Raw genomic sequence first — 22,226 nt, 5'->3', positions numbered from 1 at the left:
ATCTGCCTAGAGACTGAGTCACAGTTTTTTGACCACGCCCCTTACTCCTTCCTGTTGGGCCCAGTTTTGACTCGGTCGGCCTAATTCTATTCTACTCCTGTTGCTAAAACACCATGACATTATTGAAAATAATTGTAATTGAAACAGGATGGCGAGAAAAGAGATGGAATTAGATTGTTCAAGCACATGGTGCTCTCATGTTACAGTCTGTGGAACTTATTTGAATGAGTCTTGTCTCCAAATCAGTATCAGTGTTAAACTGGGATCTCCAATAGCTAAAGCAGCTCTAAGGAAGTAGAATACTACTTCCTTTCATTTAGTGGTCTATTGTTTTCAGACAGCAGAATTGTGTCTATACTTTTCCTGTCTACCATTGTGTCACCGGTTGCTAGGGAACTAGCTATAGTAACTTAAAGGAGATTTTACTAAATGCAGCAAAGTATTCTGTTGCATTTAATAAGCTTGCCTTGTGTAGGGTGGGAATGTAAAACTTAAAACACTTTTGTAGAGGTCGAGCCAAGGATTGCTTGTTATCTTGTTTGGAGTTTCAACTTTTACTTTAGTATTTATCTTCAATACTACATTGAAGATAAATGTAGTATGTCTTTCAGTTGATATGACTTTGCTGAGGGGTAAAGCAGATTTGTCATTTATGATCTATAAGGAAGTAGTAATCAGATGAACCCTGTTATTGAACAAGCTGCTGTAATTGTTCTTAATCTCTCCTTCACTCACCCAATGCCCTCCAAGTTTTGTTAAATTCGAGCTCACATACCTGTCAGCACTGACTGGCAGTAAATTGGGGTGGTAAGAGTTGCAATCCAACATATCTAGAGGATTCCGTGTGTGGAAAGGCTGTTGGAGTCTAACTGAAACATTATACTAAGTATTTGCATTGCCCCATTTTTGAAATCTTGCAATTTGCCACAGGAATAGGCGGATAAATGAATATAAGTTTCTGATCCCATTGTTTCTAATTATAACTAGCTCTCGCATGGGAGTTAACAGTTCTAAAATGAAATTTGTGTATATGAGTAGTATGCTTATGAGCCATGGTTTGTCATACATTTGTTTAATTACAATGATAATAAGCTTATTTTTTGCAATAAGTGCTTTATCAAGACTCACATGTCAAAGTTTTACATTGTAAAATATTTTTTATTCTTAATAACATATTTATGTTATGGAAGAAATCACTTTTTTCTTAAATTCAAGGAATAGGAATCTGGAAGAAATTTAAAATATGTAAGAGGAGAATGTATCCATTCGGTTGGGTAAACTGTGAAATATGAGGACAATCTTAAATAGTATTTTTTTGTGTGCTCCCTTCATTTGTTTGATGTATGATCATCTCCCTTTATAAGAGGGAACTATCACTATCTTACAACAAATTGTTCGTATTGAAACAGAAAAAATGGGATGTCATAGACTTAAAACAGAACAGTTTTATGTGGCTATATAAATGAGAGCACATACTATCTATGTGTGTGACTAGGGAATTAAAAGGTGAAGTAAGTTTTGTTACTCTTCCTCTGAATTAGAGTTGATCCTGGGTTCAGATTTCTTTAAAAGGTCCTGCTGAACTAAAAATGCCAGGATGGAAAACGAATACCTAAATAATGAATCAATGGTTTTCTTTTGTCTTTGATTTGTTGGTAAATTTTCCAGGGCTTCTAACTCATCACTAGATATTCAACACTTTTATATAAATGGAACTGGATGAGTCATTTGGCTTGATTTATGTCACGGGACATAAGAAGAAAAATCCTATCTCAGCATAATATTGGAACTGATCCTCTCAGGTCTCTGACTCCTTTTTAGTTTTTTGAATCAGTGACATAGATGGTGCTTTCATATCAGTGGGTTAATGACAGACAGGAGATGCTTCATTTTTCAAGACGGCATCTCTTCCAAATTCACTTCTCTGAATGGTTGTGATTGATTGCAACAGCCCAGGATTAGAAATTTTGGCTAATATTTTATTTTAATTTAAAATATTTTTATTCTGCCCACCCTGAATTCATATTATTGACACATACACTGATCTTTCAATAATTGCACTAAAACAGAAAATTAATTCCAATAAGTAACATTAAAAAAAAAGCATATTAGCAAAACAACAAAAAGTCTCTTTTTGCTCTAAGACAGAAACTTTTGCCTTCTTTCTGGAAAGAAATGAGACAAAAGGTGTTTAGGACATTATATTGCTGAACAGTTTGTGGCATTGATATTAAACTTGATTCTACTTACTATTATTGTATATAAGAAAATGTTAAATACTGATCAACATCAAATACTTAATATTCCATTTAGCTTATGAAATATTCTATGGGATATTTTAAAAAAATAAAGATTTTTAATACTAGACACTAGATTTCCTTAAAATTGCAAAATTCTCCACTGAACCTCTTATTCAAAATTAATGAATAAGTCTCAGAATTGTTATAATTGTTTGCTAGATCTGAGCAAAAGATTTACCCAGTTTTGAAATCTATGTTCATCTAGAAACATTGAAAATATTTATATTGTACTTTAGCTGCACTCAAAATCAAAGATGATTGTACTTGTACAATGGCAATCCAGTGTGACTGCCATTGGTATCTATAAATATTCTTGTTAGTAATTATTCAAAAGAAGGCATAGCAAATACGGTATTACTTTGTATCTTCATAAAATACATATTAAATTTGCTCCTTCATTAATTTAAGGGACAGAGAATTTGCATCATACCTGTCTTCAGATGTTTGTATCCTATCCCTCCTCAGTGCCAAACCCGAAAACAGACATGTAGAGGTTCAGGTATCAGCACTGAGAGAAACAGAAAGGATTTAATTTGTTCCTGAAAAAAATAAATAGGCTCATTGCATTTGGTTTTGCTTGTGCAAGGATGGTCAGTAGAACAACCTTCATCCAAAGTGCCTCTGTTCCATAACTCTGTTGGATGAAATACAATCACAGCAGAATTGATATTCAAAATTACCATATGTTAATATGTTACCATATGCCTCCCACTGACCCGTACGCTCTCACAGAGAGGGACTTCTCAGGGTGCCGTCCGCCAAACAATGTCGGCTGGCGGCCCCCAGAGGAAGGGCCTTCTCTGTGGGGGCTCCCACACTTTGGAACGAGCTTCCCCCAAGCTTACGTCAAATACCTGACCTTCGGACTTTCCGCCGTGAACTGAAGACATACCTTTTTATTCGCGCGGGGCTGGCCTAAATTTTAAATTTTATATTTTAAATTTTAAATTTTAAATTACATAAATTTTATCGATTTTAAATTTTCTATTAATTTTAAATGGGGTTTGGTTTTATAAATTTTAAGGTTTTAGGCTAATTATAATAAGTTTTTTAATTCGTATTTTAAATTGTATATTGTGGTGTTTTGTATTTTATTGTTGCCTGTACACCGCCCTGAGTCCTTCGGGAGAAGGGCGGTATAAAAATCAAATAAATAAATAAATAAATAAATAAATAAAATTCAGGGAGTCTCAGTTACTGGTAAATTAAATATCAAGAGCCTTCTCTACCCCCCATTCCTGTGTCTATAGTTTTCTTCCACCTAATTTCTAGGTGTTTAGACTACAACTCTTATCGTCACCAGCCGCCATGGAAGGTTATGTGCTCACTGGGAATTATGGAGCTATAAACAATGGGAATTAAAGAGCTACAGTATATAACAGTGATGGCTAACCTTTTTGCCATCGCGTGCCAGGAGTGATGCAGGGGGGTCGTGTGTGCATGCCCTCACCCATAATTCTATATGCCCCGCACATGTGACCCCCCGCTTCCCCCGCTCCTGGCACTCGATAGCCCGGTAAGCCCATTTTCCTCTCTCACCTGGCTCTAGAGCCTCTCTATGAGTCTGGGGAGGGCAAAAACGGCCTTTTCCACCCCTCCGGAGGCCAGAAATGGCCTGTTTGCCAACTTCCGGTTGGACAGGAAGTGACCTTTTTTGCTTTCCCCAGTCTCCAGAGACTCCTAGAGAGGCTCTGGAGCCAGGTGAGAGAGAAAAACAGGCCTTCTCCACCACCCACCAGGCCCTCCAGCGGCAGGAAACAGCCTGTTCCCCTACTTCTGGTGGCCCCAGAAGGCCCGAAAATCAGCTGGCCGGTACGCACATGCGCGCTGGAGCTGAGCTCACGTGCCCACTGATATGGCTACGCATGCCACCTGTGGCACGTGTGCCAAGGTTTGGCATCATGGGTATAGTTGGAAGAAGTTATAGTTCCTTCCAGAAAAGGAACCAGGTTGGGAGAAAGTAATCTCTGATATTCAGCAGTTAATGGTACAGATGTTGAAAACTGATAGATATGCATATGCTTCACATTGGTGCCTCCCACATTTGTTACCCTATTTTAAATCTTTTATTTTCTATTTAATAGCTTTGCTCATGAATACTGCGAATGTTGTTGGTCCTACTCCAACATATCAGTGTTTCAATTCAGGGAAAGAACTGAGAAATCTGCCAAATGTGGGATGTCCCCAATCCTTAATGAGGATGAGCTGAGAGGAATGCAAAAAGTCTCAGCTTTTGACTTGTACTGACAGGAAAGTGAATAGAATTAGGCCAGGAACTGATAGCATTTGCACTCTATCCAGCTCACATTTCTAAATGGATGCTGAAAGATCCATTCCCCCGTCTGCTTGGATACACTGATATTATCCAAGTCATGCCTGAGCCTTTCACAGAGCTTAGTTTAGTTTTTCTTAATAAACTAGCAAAGTAGCTGAGCTTTTACAAACAGCTCTAGTTGTACTTTGTCTAGACAGAATGCAGCTCTTTTAAAAGACTAAGGATTCCTCAGTGAAACCTGTGGTATCACTTTTGGGAAATCTTTTAAAGGATAGGTTAGAGAGAGCTAGCTAAATAGGCAAAAATGAATTAATTTCTCCTTAAGATGCATTGTTTTTCAAGCAGTTTTATTTGTTGTGTTGTAGCCCTCTATTGTTTTATCCCAACTTCTGTAGATAACAGGGCTCAAGGTACCTGAGACCTGCAGGAAACATCATGAAAACAAGGAAAGAGCTCCAATATTTTTGCTTAATCAATGGATAGAGAAGATAGTGGCCTTCTTTGCACTTATATTGATTTACACTTCTCTCTACTTGAGACAAGAATCAAGTACTTGATTATAAACCTCAATCGGCTATTTATGATAGCGATAATCCCTTCAGAACTGGTTTTCCTATTACTCCTCTGCCTATTCTTACCACTTCATTTTCCTTCTTGATCTTTCTTACCCTTACCACTTCATTGGGGGTGTAGTAAAAAAGTTAGGTAGATTTTCCCCGCCAGAGCATGAATGGATAAGAAGGGGGGGGGAATACACTCCCTCCCCCCCTCTCTCTCCCCCTCCCTCCCTCTCTCCCACGCTCACACACACACACACACTATTTAGGGACTGGTAAATTAGGTTAGCTTGTTTTCCATTTCCCCCACTTTTATTGAAATATTTTTAAAAAGTTTTGATAATGAAAAATATGCTGTCACCTGAGATTTTCTTCCACAGAGATCAGAAATTTGAATACTTCATGTTATATTAAAATATTTTGCTGTCTCCTTTATCTCCAGTTCCTGGAAATTTTGTTATCAATTACTAACATAGCTTGAGTAGGAAATAAAACTATTTTGCATAACATTTTGAAGAAAAAGATTATTTTAAAGATAAATATTTAAAATAGCTTTTCCAAATGTGTTGTTCATCAGAGGTGTTAGAATACAAGTTACATCATCTCCACTTAGCCTGGACAGCTGTTCAGAAAGGCTGACTATGGAGATTTATTTTAGGAGTTTTATCCTATATTTCTTATCCCCAGAAAAGAATGAAACTTCTAGTATTCTGTTACATCTGAATGCATTGTCTATTATTTATAAATTATATAGATATTTATAATTGTCTTTGATGCTGATTCTCTCCAGTTTATATAAATTGAAATAGTTAGAATTAAAGAACATACCGACTATTTTAATAACATGATAGCCCTGGTTTGTATTATTTTTAAATGCACATTTTTCCATTTAAGTTTTATCACCAGCATTTGAGAAGGGGCAGCATACAAATAAGATAACTAAATAATATATTACTGCTTAAAACGCCCTAGTAGTGCACAGATAATGATTTCCTACTGCAGAACCCAGAAGGAGCACATGATAAATCTATACTGTGGAAGATTAGGAGATCTAGCTCTTCTTGAAGAGATGGCATCTTCAGGGGACCAAGTTCTCAATTCTCAGGAGGCAGAAGGGATTGGAAATTTTGTAGATAAATCGTTAGTGATATTTATGTATTTATAAAAATTATATGACCACCCAACTCACTTATGGTGACTCTGGGTAGCTTACACAAATAAAAGCCCAAATACAAAATACAGTAACTGCCCCAATCTCTTACCTGCTCCCAGTAACAATCAAAATCTTTGGAATGCAAAGCTGACCCTCCCGTTCAGCTTTTTCTCTAATCTTATCTTTCACAAGATTTTCCTAGCCAGATTTCACATATATACCAATCAGACCACAATGAATGAATATGATACTTACACTGTGCTTGTTGAAGACAAATATCAAATGGAAAGTTCATTTCTCCATAGATGTCTAAAGTTATGTTATTTATGAGACACATCCTTGTACAGATTCAGTATGTCAAAATGCATTATTTTAAGCAGTAATAGATTATTTACGTTATCTTATTTGTATGCTGCCCATTTCCAAATGCTGGTGATGAAACTTAAATGGAAAAATTTGCATTTAAAAATAATACAAACCAGGGCTATTGTATAATTAAAACCATGTTAATCCTCTACTACTTCTTATGACAAATTTTAAGATGTGGCATTGATTTTTTCATGTATGGCATCGGCATCAGCATATTTATTTGAGCTATGTATCCATCTGAGTTTCTAAACTTTTTCCACCTTAATATTTATTGCCAGCTAGGCGAGATACCATTTTATCTAGTGAATAATTGACAATAGGTTGATGAGAATTCTTCCCCAGTGTAATGTAAGGATTTAGTGCTGGGCTTTTGAACTTGGATGACTTGAATCTGCTGTGACAAGAATCTGCCTGGGTGGCCCTGGGCATGTCAGTGTCTTTCAGCCTAGTCATCTTCATAACAATGAAAAAATAAAACAACTTCATTTCCATGGAAGTAAGGCAGAGAAGTAACCTGCAGTTACCTGGGTGATAAGTGGTCAAAGGTAGACAGTTCATACAACAGTTGAAATTACCGTAGTCATATAAAAATAAGTTTCATATCTGGGTAATATTATCTGAAATCAAAGTGCATTCTATTTGTACGTATTCTATTTATTTGTGCGGGGCTGGCCTAGGGTTTAGTTTTTAAAAATTAGTTTTAAATGGGGTTTTGTATTATTTTAACGATATTTTTAAATTTGGCCTAATGTAATAAGTTTTTTAAAATGCTGCTTTAACTTGTATTTATTCTTATGTTTTCTATGTTTTTACAAGGCTGTAAATCGCCCTGAGTCCTTCGGGAGATAGGGCGGTATAAAAATTTGAATAATAAATAAATAAATAATAAATACGTAGAAGCTGCTTATTGAAGCAAAGGGAAGAAATTCTACAAGACTGGTTTATCTGGCTCTTCATTATCATAGAAAACTCATTTGTTTGAAATTACAGTAACATTCTTTGTAACATTCAACAAGGAGGCTTAGCTATCTGAAGACCTGTTTGCCTAAAGTGTTTTCATAAGTCCAGTGTCTTCTGAATCAGCGGGGAATCTTTTTCTTTCTTTGCCTTTTTTCCTTCTCCTACCCAAATGACCCAGGAAACAGCTTTTTAAATAGAAAGGGCCTTATCTGAAGCTAGTGCACAATAAGTGGGCAAAGTAGTATCAAGAATTTTTAGGTGATGTAAAATGCTATCAATTATTTATGTTTATATTGAACTTTCCTAAAATGTGCTATAGTTTAGACACCTGAAATAAAAACTCTCTTGTTTACACAATAGTTTATAGCATTTCAGAAATAATTTCCTCCAGATTGGAAGAACTTTGAAGGTGAAAAATAAGGTCATAATAATATCAAGAATAAAAAAAATACAAAGGAAATTATCTAAGGATGAATTTGCATAGTTAAGTATTTATTATTTTTAATGTCTTGTTATAGCTGTCATATTTATACAGTCTCTAATATGTATAGAACAGCTAGTCTGCATTTCAACTTGAAAAAATTATTTTGGGAGGAAATTCTGTTTTTAATCTCTTAAAGTTTAAAAAACAAAGATATAGTTTAGTAAGATGGCTCATAGCAAAGATTTGAACAGCTAAGGATGTAAAAGTCCATCTAAGAACAAGAAGCATCTCAATATAATATTTTCCTGATTAGCAAAATATTCATGTGTGTGTGAGTGAATGAGTGAGTGAGAGAGAGAGAGGGAAGGAGGGAGAGAGGGAGGGAGGGAGGGTGGGTGGATGGGTCGTTTTCTACTCCTGGCACATACCTGTTGCTTACAAAACAAAAAATAAATGATTTGAATAAGATGTTATGCTGTGGTGAAATCCAATTTTTTTTACTACCTGTTCTGTGGGCGTGGCTTGATGGGCGTGGCAGGGGAAGGATATTGCAAAATCTCCATTCCCACCCCACCCTGGGACCAGCCAGAGGTGACATTTGCCAGTAACTAAAAATTTCCGCTACCAGTTTTCCAGAACCTGCTGGATTTCACCCCTGGTCTTCCATAACACAATTAATGGATTTACCTTTTCTGAGGCACATGTCTTTAGTCTTAGTTATTAAACTTGGTGTTCAAGAATTTGAAAAAAATCGGGCGTCCAAGTGAAGCAGCATTCACCCAGTGTGTGGCCCCAACCTTGCTCCTTTTTCCAAAAGCCTAGGTTGTTCATCAGGCTGAGAGTCAGGTGATTTGCAACCCAACTTTTTGATCTATGTTTTTGATGACACGTTGTTTTCTCAAGGTGGTCCTTAGCAGTCCTACTGTTCTTAATTGTTTTCACTTCATTATTTCTCTCTTTTTTGTTCTTTTTAAAACTCTAATTATTTACACAGTAGAACCTCTGGTCATGAACACTTCTGACCACGACCAGATCAGCTTCCAACCCAAAAATTCACAAAAATTCCGCAGCATTTTTTTTTTCTAAGCGCCAAATTTCCAAAATTAGGTTCGGGTCACGACCAAATCGGTTTGCGACCAGTTATGGAATGAATTATCGTCGTGACCAGAGGTTCTACTGTATTTTGTAAAGTCACTACAGTTGCAATTGCAGTTGACATGGCCTATAAGTTGGTTTATTAAACAAATGAGTCACGTTTGTGCCATTCTAGTTTGTAGTATATTACCATAGAAGCAGTGATGGTGAGTGGAAGAACAAATCATTTATCGTTTCTTTTTCTAATTAACTGAACATTTTTCAGATTAGCTACTGAAATACAAATCTAGGCTTGCCGCTGTCATTCTGTAAGTTTTTACAGAAAGAACAATGGAACATTATGAACCAACATTCCTTGTAATTATTATATACCGTATTTTCTGGCTATAAGACACATCTTTTTCCCCCTAAAAGGGGATGAAAATTTGGGCGCATCTTATACACTGAATGTAGCCCTGCCTACCCTTTGGCCTCTGCCTCCCAGCAATTTACCTCCTTGCAGCAAGCAGCAAGAAGAAACAGCCCATTTCAGCTTCTGCACAGCCTAATTAGCACAAGTTGATTTTTGGTTGGATCGGCCTCCCAACTCTCAGCTGTTTCAGGCTGCAGACATTGCCATTGCCTATTGCTGCGCGGGCCTCTGCTGCTTGCTGCAAGGAGGTAAACTGCTGGGAGCAGTTTCTTTTTCTTGTGCTAATCAAGCTATGCTGAAAACAAAAATGAAAGTAAAGCAGGCTGTCTGCTGTTTCCTGCAACAAGACAAAATTGCTGGGAGGCAGAGGCAGATTTCTTTTTCTTCTTTTCCTCACCAAAAAAGGTAGGTGCATCTTATAGTCTGGAGCGTCTTATACTCCAAAAAATACGGTACCTTTTCAGTTTTTTTCCTTTTCCCTTAAAGCATCTTAACAGCCTTTCTTCTGCTTTTTTCTTCTCTTGCAGAAGATGCTGGTGAAGCAGCAGGACCGTCTGGAAGAACGTGAGCAAGACATTGAGGAGCAGCTGTACAAGTTGGAATCTGACAAGCGCCTGGTTGAAGTAATTCCAGTTTACTTTAAAGTTACAGCCAAGCTGAATTCTGTTCCTCTGGCAAGAAAATGTTCTTGATAGGGGAATTTCCAGTGAAGGTTTAATCTTTGGATTTCTTACAAAATAAATGGCATAGTTGTATATTATTGTTCCTCCATGCATGGAACAATTAGAGAGTCCTCACCAAAGACATCATTCACTACAGCTCTCTAATGTTAATTATATCATTTCAATATGTCTTATTATGATATGCATGAACATTGGAAACCACTAACTTACAGGTATTTTTCATACCTTAGGCTTAGACCCTTTTTCTTAGGCCCTCTCTTCCAGTGCAGCTCCCTCTCTCAGAGCCTGAATAATCTACTGAATATGAGATATAAAATAATTTTATTTTACTTCAGCTGATTGTTAGATAGGGAAATTGCCTTTCTAGCATATTTGCCTGGTGTAGTAGAGGAGGTGGGGCTAAGTGGGGTGCATTGATTAACCACAATGTGTCTGTGAAAAACCTCTATTCACTGCTGAATGCAGCTTTGCCATCTTGATCTAGGATTCATTTGGCCTGCTCTTGATCAAGGACAAAAGCAAAAATTATTTTCTTGTAGATGATGCTTCACAGCTGCTATGTGCCATTTGCTAAGATGTGCACCCTCACCACTCTGTTGAATTCACATCTTGAAGTAACTTTATTCTTTAAATGTTTATATAGGCCAATAGAGCAAAGCAAATGAACCTGTGTAAAAAAAGAGTGAAATTGCCTAGAATAAAATTTCTGAACCCAGCATTACTACCACTATCCGTTATGAGTGATGTAGTAAGTAAATAAGAGAGGACATTGACTCTGGGCACTCTTCTTTCTCTGTACCAATAGGAGAAGGTAAGCCAGCTGAAGGATGAGGTGCGCCTACAGTATGAGAAGATGCATCAGATACTTGATGAGGACCTGCGCAAAACAATGGAGATCCTTGACAAGGCCCAAGCCAAATTCTGCAATGAGAATGCTGCCCAGGTGCTGCATTTGAGCGAACGCATGCAGGAGGCCAAGAAACTGCTAAGCTCTGTTCAGGTCATGTATGACAAGACAGAAGACATCAACTTCATGAAGGTGAAAAGTGGGATATGTTTGGAGAAGGAGAGGTCTGGGTTTAGCACTTAGAATAAAAGAAAGATTCTGAGCTTTTAAACAGTTGCTTCAAGCCAGTACTGGGTGCATCAAGCTCACAGTTGTAAATTAATTTCCAATCTTTGTCTCCCATCCTGGCAATAGAAATTTCTTCTTTCTCCCCTTTCTTCATTATAGCCTTTTCAGCTTGCATATGCCATCTTCCATCTCTTTGCACTTGTTTTTCTCAAGTTACCCTGATGAATCCTCCCATATTTACCTGGCAAAACTATATTACTTTAGTTTTGATTAACTTTCTGTAGTTTTACTGACTTATTTGTTTTATTGTTTATGGCTTCTCTCTCTTTAATAATTTTGAAGCTTCTGCAGCAACACACAAAAATATTGTGCAGAGAGAGAATGAAAGAATAGATGTTCCTCTAGAAAAGAGTATTAAATTATTCCATTTCCCTGTTTGATATAGAAATATCAATAAAGTAGCATTTAAACATCAATAAAGTAGTATTTAAACATGCAGAAACAGTAACAGCATGGAAATGCTATTACTGTTTCTGCATGTTTAAATGCTACTTTATCCACAAAGGATGAGAATGTCCCAAAAAGGTTTATAGGAGTAATAAGGAAAGTAGAACAGAGATGGTTTTAGATGGATATTTCAAATAACATTAGTTTAAAATAGGTTAGGGGATTCTGTTGACTGAAAGTAGTTGCACATCTGGTGTCCAACAGATGTGTTGGGCTAGAAGCTCCAGCTGTGGCAAATTCTGGGAATTTTAGCACCATATCTCAAAAGGATATCAGACTGAGGAAGGATTAAGGCAAAGATAACAATATCTTTTATCCTACATGAAACAAATTGTAATTGAAATAAAATAAAACTATTATAATTTTGGTCAAGTGGCCCAAGGACAGAATCCAACTTATGTACTTGGATTTTAGATCAAATATTTTAACTGGTTTATTTAGGATTGTGGATTTCCCTTGGGGTTGGAGATGCCTAGTTAACCTTTGTATTGGTTTTCTAGGTCATACAGCAGATGAATAAGAAAGATTACTTCCGACCTTACTTGATATAAGGTTCCACTCAGCATTCTTATCTAAAACTCTTTTCATGTACACCAAATGGCCTAATACTCAGTTTAGGAAGTTTCTTCATCTCATGAATATTAATTCCTCTATTAAAAAGAGGCTTCCTTGTAAATCTCAATAATTGATTGGCAAGGTATTTACGTTCTACTAGAATATCTCATTAAGTGGGTTGATACATCATATTGCGCTTAATTGTGCTTCAGCAAGAGTCCCAAACCAGACTACTAGAAGAATGGCAGAGTAAATTAAAAAAATTAATGTGCCGGAATGCAAGATTATTCTCAGTATTATTAACATTCACTAGATGCATGAAACCAGGGAAGTGTATTGAAATGACAGCAATAGTGGTAATCATGTTCTCTAAAATCCTGGGTCTATCTGCCATATACTACAGCTAAAATAATAAAAACAAGAATCATTATAGAGCAATAGATAAAGTTATTGGGTTTTCACCTACCTCAAAATATTGGTGTAGTAACTTCTGCTATTTGTTTCAGAGATAAGTTTATTTGTATAATTAATTAAATTTGTAAGATTAATTAAGAAAGCTCTCTTATTTTAATTGTTGTGGTCCAGAGACCATAGCAAATCTATCTACAACCAAGAAGCTTTGTGTAAACTACTAGTATTTTTTGCAATTAACCTAAGGTATATTGTACACCTCTAATGGAACTTGAATAGCTGATTCCATACTGATCCCATATATTTCAATTACAACAGAATGAAGGAGTATTGGTAGAAGCATAATGTAATACAGAGGAAAAAGAGAGGGTGGTAATATAGTACTTCAGAATGTTCTACATATATTCTCATGAATTTTACAACAACTCTGAAAAGCAGTCCAGATTATCTTTTATGAGAAGAAAAAATTGCCATCTACCTTGATAGTATTCATAATGATTATGATTCCACTAGATTCCAGAGTTCCAGCCAGAAGCCATTCTTGTTAATAATAATAATAATAATATTAATAATAATAATAATAATAATAATAATAATAATAATAATAATAATAATAATAATAATATTTTAATTTGTATACCGTCCTTCTCCCGAAGGACTCAGGGCGGTGAACAGGCAGAATAAAAATAACAATCAAATACACACAGTAAAGTAAAACACTAGTTAAAAAACTTATTTAAATTAGCCCAAATTTAAAAATACAGTTAAAATCCCAAAAAGCTAATTAAAAATTTAAAACCCTAAAAACAATTAAAAGTTCTATGCCAGTCCCGCAGGGATAAATAAATAGGTCTTAAGCTCACGGCGAAAGGTCCGAAGGTCCGGAAGTTGACGAAGTCCAGGGGGAAGCTCGTTCCATAGGGTAGGAGCCCCCACAGAGAAGGCCCTTCCCCTGGGGGCCGCCAGCCGACATTGCTTGGCTGACGGCACCCTAAAGAGTCCCTCTCTGTGAGAGCGCACGGATCGGTGGGAGGCAAACGGTGGCAGTAGGCGGTCCCGTAAGTAACCCGGTCCTAAACCATGGAGCGCTTTAAAGGTGATAACCAGCACCTTGAAGTGCACCCGGAAGACCACAGGCAGCCAGTGCAGTCTGCACAAGATTGGTGTTATATGGGAGCTCCAACCAGCTCCCTCTATCACCCGCGCAGCTGCATTCTGGACTAGCTGAAGTCTCCGGGTGCTCCTCAAGGGGAGCCCCATGTAGAGAGCATTGCAGTAATCCAGGCGAGAGGTAACCAGAGCATGAGTGACTGTGCATAACTGAAAAACTTTGGAAAATGCAGAGAATGAATCTGATAATATACAAAACACATGACTCTATGAACTGTGATCGTCAGGTAGTTTGGTTATAGAGTACTTATAGACTGTTGGAGATGAATTTAATAAATTTATATAATCAGTGGAAACATCCTAGGCATCTGCAGAATTAGGAAAACTGTAGTTTATGTACCATCAGAGGTCTATATGATTGACAACTGTTAATTGTATTTCTTTATTCTTTTCTAGAATACAAAGTCAGTGAAGATTTTGATGGATAGGTAAGAAATCTATTGGCAGCAATTTGGGATTGCATAATAGAGGGTGGTTTGAAATGCAGGAAATCCAGATAACCATCTGAGTGGCGGTAAAGATAAGATTAACAAAGCTGATTTCTTTCCTCAACTGCCATTATTATAACCATGGGTTATTGTTGCATTGTAATGGAACTCTCTGTTGTGTAGTTTACTCAGAGAGAGGGTTCAAGAAAATGACAACTCTATTTCTCAAGCCTGAAATATAAAAGTTTAGCTTCTGCATTGATGGAACTAAGTTATGGTTGGGGGGATTTGTGCTTTAGTTCCTGCTATTCACTTGTGTTACAAATCAGAGCAGCAAAAAAAAAAAGATGCTTTGAATTATGCACTGTATCTGCAAAACCAGAGAATCCCCATAAATAAACTGTTCTCTGTTAGTAGTGACAGAAACATGTAAGAAAAAAAGATTAATTTAAATGGTGTTTGGCAGTTGAGAACACCGTTTTCTTAAAAAGACATGGAAAATTTTTAAGTTAACAGAATTGTTTTGCAAAAAGAAAGAAGGATATATGGAGGAAAGAAAGTTCTTTTTAGGGATATAGGGGAAAAGGTTTGCAAGAATCCACTGGGAGAGAAAATTTTGAACAATTGAGGCTTCCGTTAAATTAGCAGAATGATGGAGCCATATTAAAGAATCAGATAGCCTAATAAGAGGTACTATGGATATTTTTCCAGTGGCTTTCGTTTAAAAACATCAACATTGTAATAGATTGTAATGCTCATTTTAAGGACTCAGAACTGCACAGGAGGCAGTCTTCCCCCTCCTAAGATTGGCCACCTCAATTCCAAGCTCTTCCTGAATGAGATTGCCAAGAAAGAAAAACAGTTGCGGAAGCTCCTGGAAGGTGAGTGATTCTTCCCGTGATATTTTATCATTTGTATACTCACTACTGAATTTCTATTGGCATGAATCGGGGACAGAATATCTTTCGGCTCCCTTTTTTTAACAATTCTTTTTGAAAATTGGAAACCACAGGAAACGGGGTACTGGAAATATGACATATATGTGAGCAGGACCTTTTTTGGTTTGGGAGTATTGTTGGATTGAGTTTTACATCTCTTCCTTAGGAATATGCAAGAGACTGCACAACAAATTCACAGATTTGCTTCTGTATTTCAAGGAAATAATCCCAGGAGAAGAATCTGGGTTGTACAGAATAGAGATTTTAAATCAACCAGTGACTTAATAGCTGGCCATCAACACCCCAATCAACAACTAAAAAGCTACAGACAACCAGGCATCACATAAATATGCATAGAATGGTCCAAAGCACACTCTGCTAGAGAGAAGTTCCCTGAGTGTGGACGAGTCCAAAAGCTCAGAAGGCTAAACCTCTGGTCCCAATGACCAACTCAGATTGGATCCAATCTTAAATCTATACATGGTTTTCCAACTATCTATTTTTAGGTGGGAGGGAATAACATTTTATTTTTGTGTTATTTCTTTTAATTTGTCTTACATTTCTTACAGTGTGCTGCTTTTTTCATTGGCAATTTAATTTTAATTCAAAGGGCTTAGGGAATTGTGGCATGGATGTGGCACAAAATGATATTCTTTCCACAATATTTTCACTGTATATTGTTAGTTCCAGATGTACTAAGATCAAGGTATATTGTAGAAACAAAAGGCATTCTGCATTTTTTTTACACAAATAATTCAATCTGATGTCTTGGCTATTTTCTACCAAACCTCTAGAATAGGAATGTAAAATCTGTTTCCTTCCAAATGTTGTTAGACTCCCAGCTCTCACAATTTACCATTTTGATTGAAACTGGTAATCCAAAAGCAATGGAAAGACCATAGGATTTCTACTGTGTGCTATAGAGCAGGGGTCTCCAACCTTGGCAACTTTAAGCCTGGAGGACTTCCAACTCCCAGAATGCCCCAGCCAGCTTTGCTTTGCTGGCTGGGGAATTCTGGGAGTTGAAGTCCTCCAGGCTTAAAGTTGCCAAGGTTGGAGACCCCTGCTATAGAGAATGGCCTTAATCTAGGAAAGAAGTTAAAGAGGTGCAGTCTCTATTTAAGATATTCTTCCAGTTACTGCTATACTACTGATTCCTCTGAGTAATTCTGTAGCAACCAATATGTTTTTTTTATTATTTGTCAGGTACCAGGGGGTGAGTAGTGTAGATTATTATCCAAAACGTTTGGAGACTGATATTTTCACCAGCTGTAATTTGGCTGCATTCAGTAGCACTTGTAATAGTTGTTAATGGGTTAACATTTATGAGGCAAGGATGAAAAGGAGTTATAAATATGTTGCCCCTTGGTTCTAGAATGTTGAGGACATTTCTGAATGGCATTTCTACATTCCCCAAAATAATAAATCATCAAGTTTTAAGATTTCAACATTGAGCATTGTATTCTCCTTAGATTTCAACTAATTATGTTGATCAATGATTTCTGTGTTACTTCATGAGAGCATGTTTTGCTAATGGAAAAGGTTACCAATTCCTGATTTATAATATTTGTGAATAATTATTTTAATGTTTATGCTCTCTGCTTATCTGGAAATATTTGTATATCAGAAGAAGACTTCTATGAGATGATATTAAATGGGCAAATGTTCCAAGCGTAATATGAAATGCTGTACAGTCTTTTCAAATATATATTCATAGAAATAATTCATTAGAAAATGACAGTGTAAGATATTACCTCCAAAAATCTTTCTAAACCACTCAACACATTAATATTAAATAATAATACATCTTGCCACAATTGCAGACTTCCTGATTATTTATGCACATTATTATTACATGCAGGTGTAATAATAATATGGTCCTTTATTTGAACAAAGCAAAGAATTGAGAACGGCATATGTGAATCTGATTGAAGTCAGTTGGAGGGATGACATGGAAGTACAATTTGCAGTTTCTTTTATTCTATTTTTAATATATGGTCTTATTATTACTTCTACTATGTGTTTTATATTTTGTATTGTTATAACCTAATAGTTAATAAAATGTTACTATCCCAAAGGTTTCAAGAGGCAACTGGACTTTCTGTTTTTTCTTTGAAGACATTTCACTTCTCATCTTAGAAGCTTCTTCAGTTCTGACTGGATGGAGGGGATGAAATCCTTCCGTTCCCCACCATCCAGTCAGAGCTAAAGAAGCTTTTTGGATGAGAAGTGAAACGTCTTCAAAGAAAAAACAGAAAGTCCAGTTGCCTCTTGAAAAAGCACCTTTGGAACAACCATGACCTGGATGACTGAGAATCTCCATAAAAATATAACTATGCATTATGTGTCTGAGAGTTATTTTATGTTATCTTAATATTGTTCTGAAATTATAACCATGTTGAAAAGTGATAGCTTCTTTAGTTACTGTCTTTGTCCAATCCATTAGTTATATAATAATAGAATTTCTACAAATTTTAGGTAAGACCATATTGTCAAAGATTTCCACTGAGGCCAAAGTCGGGGGGGTGTGTGTTTTGTATCCAAAGTTACCTTTTACCATTATTTGTAAATGATTCATGCTCAAATGATTATAGGCTACTGAATCAACAGTTGGGCCAAATGCAATATAAGTTACTCATAAAGGACAATTTCCAGGGACTTGGGGCATTTTGAGGTTTTTCATAAAATGTTTGTTTCCATTTCTTCTTCCATTTCTATATACACTGGATAATACTTGAAGAGTGCATCATGCATGAAAATGGCCAGCAACCTAATCTTCAGAAGATGAAAATGTACCAAAAGTGCCTTTTCACTGAGTTTCCTGGTTTTCAGTGAAGCGTTTCTTGCTGGAATTATATAAATAGTGCTTGCTTGTTAATGTGTATATGTCCCAGATTACATATTTCTGGTAAAAGTGCACAGTATTTGTATTATAAATATATAGTGTTAGTATTTCCTATTTGACTTGATAGGATTTTTTTTATTCAGTCTCCAAATTATTCATGTTAGTTGAAATTGTTCGTTACTTTAAGTTAGTGAATAAGAAGCTGCCTTGGATCAGTTTATTTATTTTCACCACATAATCATTAATCACTTAATCTGATTGAGAAAAGGTAAAGAGAAAATAAGGTAGAAGTGAAATAATGAGCAACAAGGAGGTTAATTCGTTGTAGATAATACAAGAGTCAAATTTGGCTGATTCGTGAATGGATTACTGTGTCAATGATAGGAAATTCCTCAAGGATCCAAAATTGTGTATTGCAAGGATGAGACTGGATGATTGGATAAGCATTTTACCTTTGCCTGTTGTTTGGGAAATTACTATGAGCATGCACCCTAGCTCTTTCAGGATTGTACCACCACCACCACCCCATTTCATTTTATCTTTATATATGTGAAGAAATTAATACATTGGAAAGCTTAAACCTTTGATCCCATTGTTCTGGGTTCCAGAAATCCAGGTTCTGCATCAAAATTATATTTGACTTTGTTATGCATATTGGAAAACCCTGCCGTCTTTCCTGTAGATTATAGATAATAACATTTAGTGAAAAATATTTTCTCTTTCTATTTGTTCATTATAAGAACAGAAGTCCAGTAGAAATCTCCATCTAAATGGAGGAGGCCCCTAGACATTACTGTTTATGGGAAGTGTACACAGGGTAACTGGAATAATCAGGGGTTCTTTTCCTAGCTTCTATTAGTTTTGAGATCATGTCTGTCTTTGGCATTATCTGCCAGAGTTGATTATATTACTAGCAAACATATGGATCTGTGCTGTTGCATGACTCACTCAGCAGAGTAACATTTAAGGGAGATGTCACCTATTTTCTCTGTTTCATTTCAGGTCCCTTCAGTACCCCTGTGCCATTCCTGCAGAGCATCCCTATGTACCCCTGCAGCGTCAGTAACTCAGGAGCCGAGAAACGCAAGCACTCCACAGCTTTCCCAGAAGCCAGCTTCTTGGAGCCATCCTCGGGACCCATTGCCAACCAGTACGTCAGCCAGGGGGCTTCGGCTGGTGAAGGCCAGTCTGCACAACCCATGGTGCCTTGTAGCTCCACGCAGCACATAGTAGGACTCCCCAGTGGCCCCCAACCAGTTCACTCCAGCTCCATGTTCAACCCTTCTCACTATCCCAACAGCACATCATCTCAACAGTCTGTGCTGTCCCAGTATGGTGGGCGCAAAATTCTTGTCTGCTCAGTGGACAACTGCTACTGTTCCTCAGTATCCAATCACAGTGGGCATCAGCCCTATCCACGATCCGGCCACTTTCCATGGACAGTGTCATCACAGGAATATTCCCACCCACTCCCACCTGCTCCATCTGTACCTCAGTCGCTTCCAGGATTGGCAGTGAGAGAATGGATTGATGCATCTCAGCAACATGGACGCCAGGATTTCTATAGAGTTTATGGTCAGCCTTCCACCAAACACTATGTCACCAGTTAACCATCTGGTTTTGGTAGAATCCTGTTGATTTTTGAATTTTTTCAATCTAGTTTTTATTGTTTTAAATCAAATCCATTTCCATCTATCCCTACCACATGCCAGATTCAGAGTGGGGCATTGTTGTCATCTGTTATTTCTAATTCTTTAAAATTCCTTTCTTTCTATCAGGTTGGGGATGGGAAACTGGGGAAAAAATTAACAAGAATTTCAATCAAGTATTTGCTTTGGATCATGTGACATTGCTACTTTCCTGTGGGGAAAACTTAAAGGGACAGATGATCCTTTTTATTTCAGAGTCTGGGCTCTTTGGTTTTCCTTTTAATTATTTTTTTCCTTCCCATTTTTAAAACAAATTTCTATCATTGATTCATTAAGAAATGACACTTGTAGAGGGTTTTTTTTAAGGCTGATTTTTTTTGTGTGTTAAAAGGCCACGTATCGTACATACTGGCATTTTTTTTTCTTCTTTCAGAGATTTGTAAATACACAATGGCAGGAAATGAAATGCACAAAAAAGGGAAAAGAAACTTAAAAAAAAATTAAAAATCTGTTTTAGTTTCCAGGAGGGAAGTGTGTGCCTAAGTACACACATGGCTTCCTGTGTTTTGTTGATGCAACTTCCTCTAACAAGCACTTTGTATTAAAAAAAATGGACTTCCTGTTATAAGATGCAGGTATTTATTCTGTAACCAATTTTAGAACACACACACAAAATATTCAAATAAATGTGATCACTTAGTGCAATGCCTTGTTCTGGTTTGCCTGTGTGGGCATTACTTTACCCAACTGTGTCTGGGAATAAGGATATGTTGCTCAGAAAGGGATCCGGTAGCCTTTAAAAAATAGATCACACTCTTCTTTGTCTATGCATGCCCTTGGGAATAACACTAAATCAGAGGTGTCAAACTCTTATTTCATTGAGGGCCGCATCAGGGTTGTGTTTGACTTTGGGGGCTGGGAGGGTGTAACCAGGATGGGCTTGGCCAGCTCAGTGTCACTCGTGTCGGGGGCACCTGTGGTAGCCTGGGTGGGGCTGGAGGGATCTTCCTCCAGTGTTCTGCCACTCAAAATGGAGCTTTGTTTTCACTGGCAGAGGCTGTCACAGCAGAAAACAAAGGTCCATTTTCACTGGCAGAGGAAGTGCTGGTTGGTCTGCTATTTCCAGGGCCATCCTGCGGGCCAGGTCTAAGCACCCCACGGGCCGGATTTGGGCCGCGGACCTTGAGTTTGACATCCCTGCTCTAAATAGATATTCAATAGTGGTGTAAATATTGGAAAAAATGGGTTGAAATATCTGGCAATACCCTATTCCTTACTCAGTGAAATAGGAATGTCATTTCTGTTTGGATGTAATGAAAACACATGGACCAAACATGAATGGAGCAGTAGTTTAGAATAAAAGATACATATAATGTATATGGGTGCTATAATTAAGAAAGATATGGACATTGCTTAATGGTCAGATTTTGCTTCTTATTTGCTAAAACTTGGTTAAAATGTTAAAATGTGAGATTTGCAAATTAAGAAAGATACGGTCATACTAACTTAATAAGCAAAGCAAATTATTAATATGGTGCCATATTTTGCTCTCTGGGAGTATCTCCTTTATTTAAAACAAAAATACCGTATTCTAAGCTTTGTCAGAAGTTCTGTTTTTAAACTAATCATGATTGTTTAGTTTAGGGCCGCGGTTTAGGGCCGCGGTTTAGGGCCGCGGTGTGGCTCAGGCTGTAAGAAGCCTGTTATTAAAACACAGCTGCCTGCAATTACTGCAGGTTCTAGTCCCACCAGGTCCAAGGTTGACTCAGCCTTCCATCCTTTATAAGGTAGATAAAATGAGGACCCAGATTGTTTGGGGGGGGCAATAAGTTGACTTTGTAAATATACAAATAGAATGAGACTATTGCCTTACACACTGTAAGCCGCCCTGAGTCTTCGGAGAAGGGCGGGATATAAATGTAAACAAAAAATAAATAAAATTGTCCATATGTTTCTGTTATAACACATTTCTGCAACAAACCTATGCACACTTCCGCAACATTTGATTAGTTAACTCAATGGAATATGCTTCTACATAGACTTATAGAGGATTGTACTGCTATTTAAAAACAAAAACAAAAAATCTATGGTTTAGACTAGAGCTGCTTTCTATTGGCCATTTTTTGAACCAATCTTCTCAATCTCTTCCTCTTCAGATATATTGTATTAAAACTCTCAGAATTCCCAACCCATTGAAAATGCTGAATGGAAATTTCAGGAGTTGCAAATGTCCCCAGTGAGAAAGGGGGGCTTAGATTCCTTGAGGCCCAAGTAAAAAAAGATTCATTTTACCTTTGTGCTTGCTCTTGCCACATCTGTTATATAGGAAGTATCCTGATGGAGTTAAGAAAAGATTTTGTAGTACCTTCCAATTCTCTGGCTTTTTTTGAAAAAAATAGGCACACAATTTATTTTTATAA

At 37.0% G+C, this 22,226-nt stretch overlaps 1 protein-coding gene across 2 annotated transcripts in view; it reads left to right on the top strand.

The window, feature by feature from the left end:
- Nucleotides 1-20,506, top strand: part of TRIM8 (tripartite motif containing 8) — a 63,233-nt gene extending 42,727 nt beyond the window's left edge. For both annotated transcript variants that reach the window (XM_058188707.1, XM_058188706.1), the window contains exons 3-7: nucleotides 10,073-10,168; nucleotides 11,034-11,267; nucleotides 14,343-14,374; nucleotides 15,140-15,255; nucleotides 19,160-20,506. In XM_058188707.1, the coding sequence (XP_058044690.1) occupies nucleotides 10,073-10,168; nucleotides 11,034-11,267; nucleotides 14,343-14,374; nucleotides 15,140-15,255; nucleotides 19,160-19,767 (1,086 nt within the window). In that variant the 3' untranslated portion in view covers nucleotides 19,768-20,506. The remainder of the gene's footprint in view (nucleotides 1-10,072; nucleotides 10,169-11,033; nucleotides 11,268-14,342; nucleotides 14,375-15,139; nucleotides 15,256-19,159) is intronic.
- Nucleotides 20,507-22,226: the final 1,720 nt, after the last annotated feature.

This window comes from Ahaetulla prasina, chromosome 6 (genome assembly GCF_028640845.1).
Source record: "Ahaetulla prasina isolate Xishuangbanna chromosome 6, ASM2864084v1, whole genome shotgun sequence".
Classification (NCBI taxonomy): Eukaryota; Metazoa; Chordata; class Lepidosauria; order Squamata; family Colubridae; genus Ahaetulla; species Ahaetulla prasina.
This window is presented reverse-complemented; position numbering and strand designations above follow the sequence as displayed.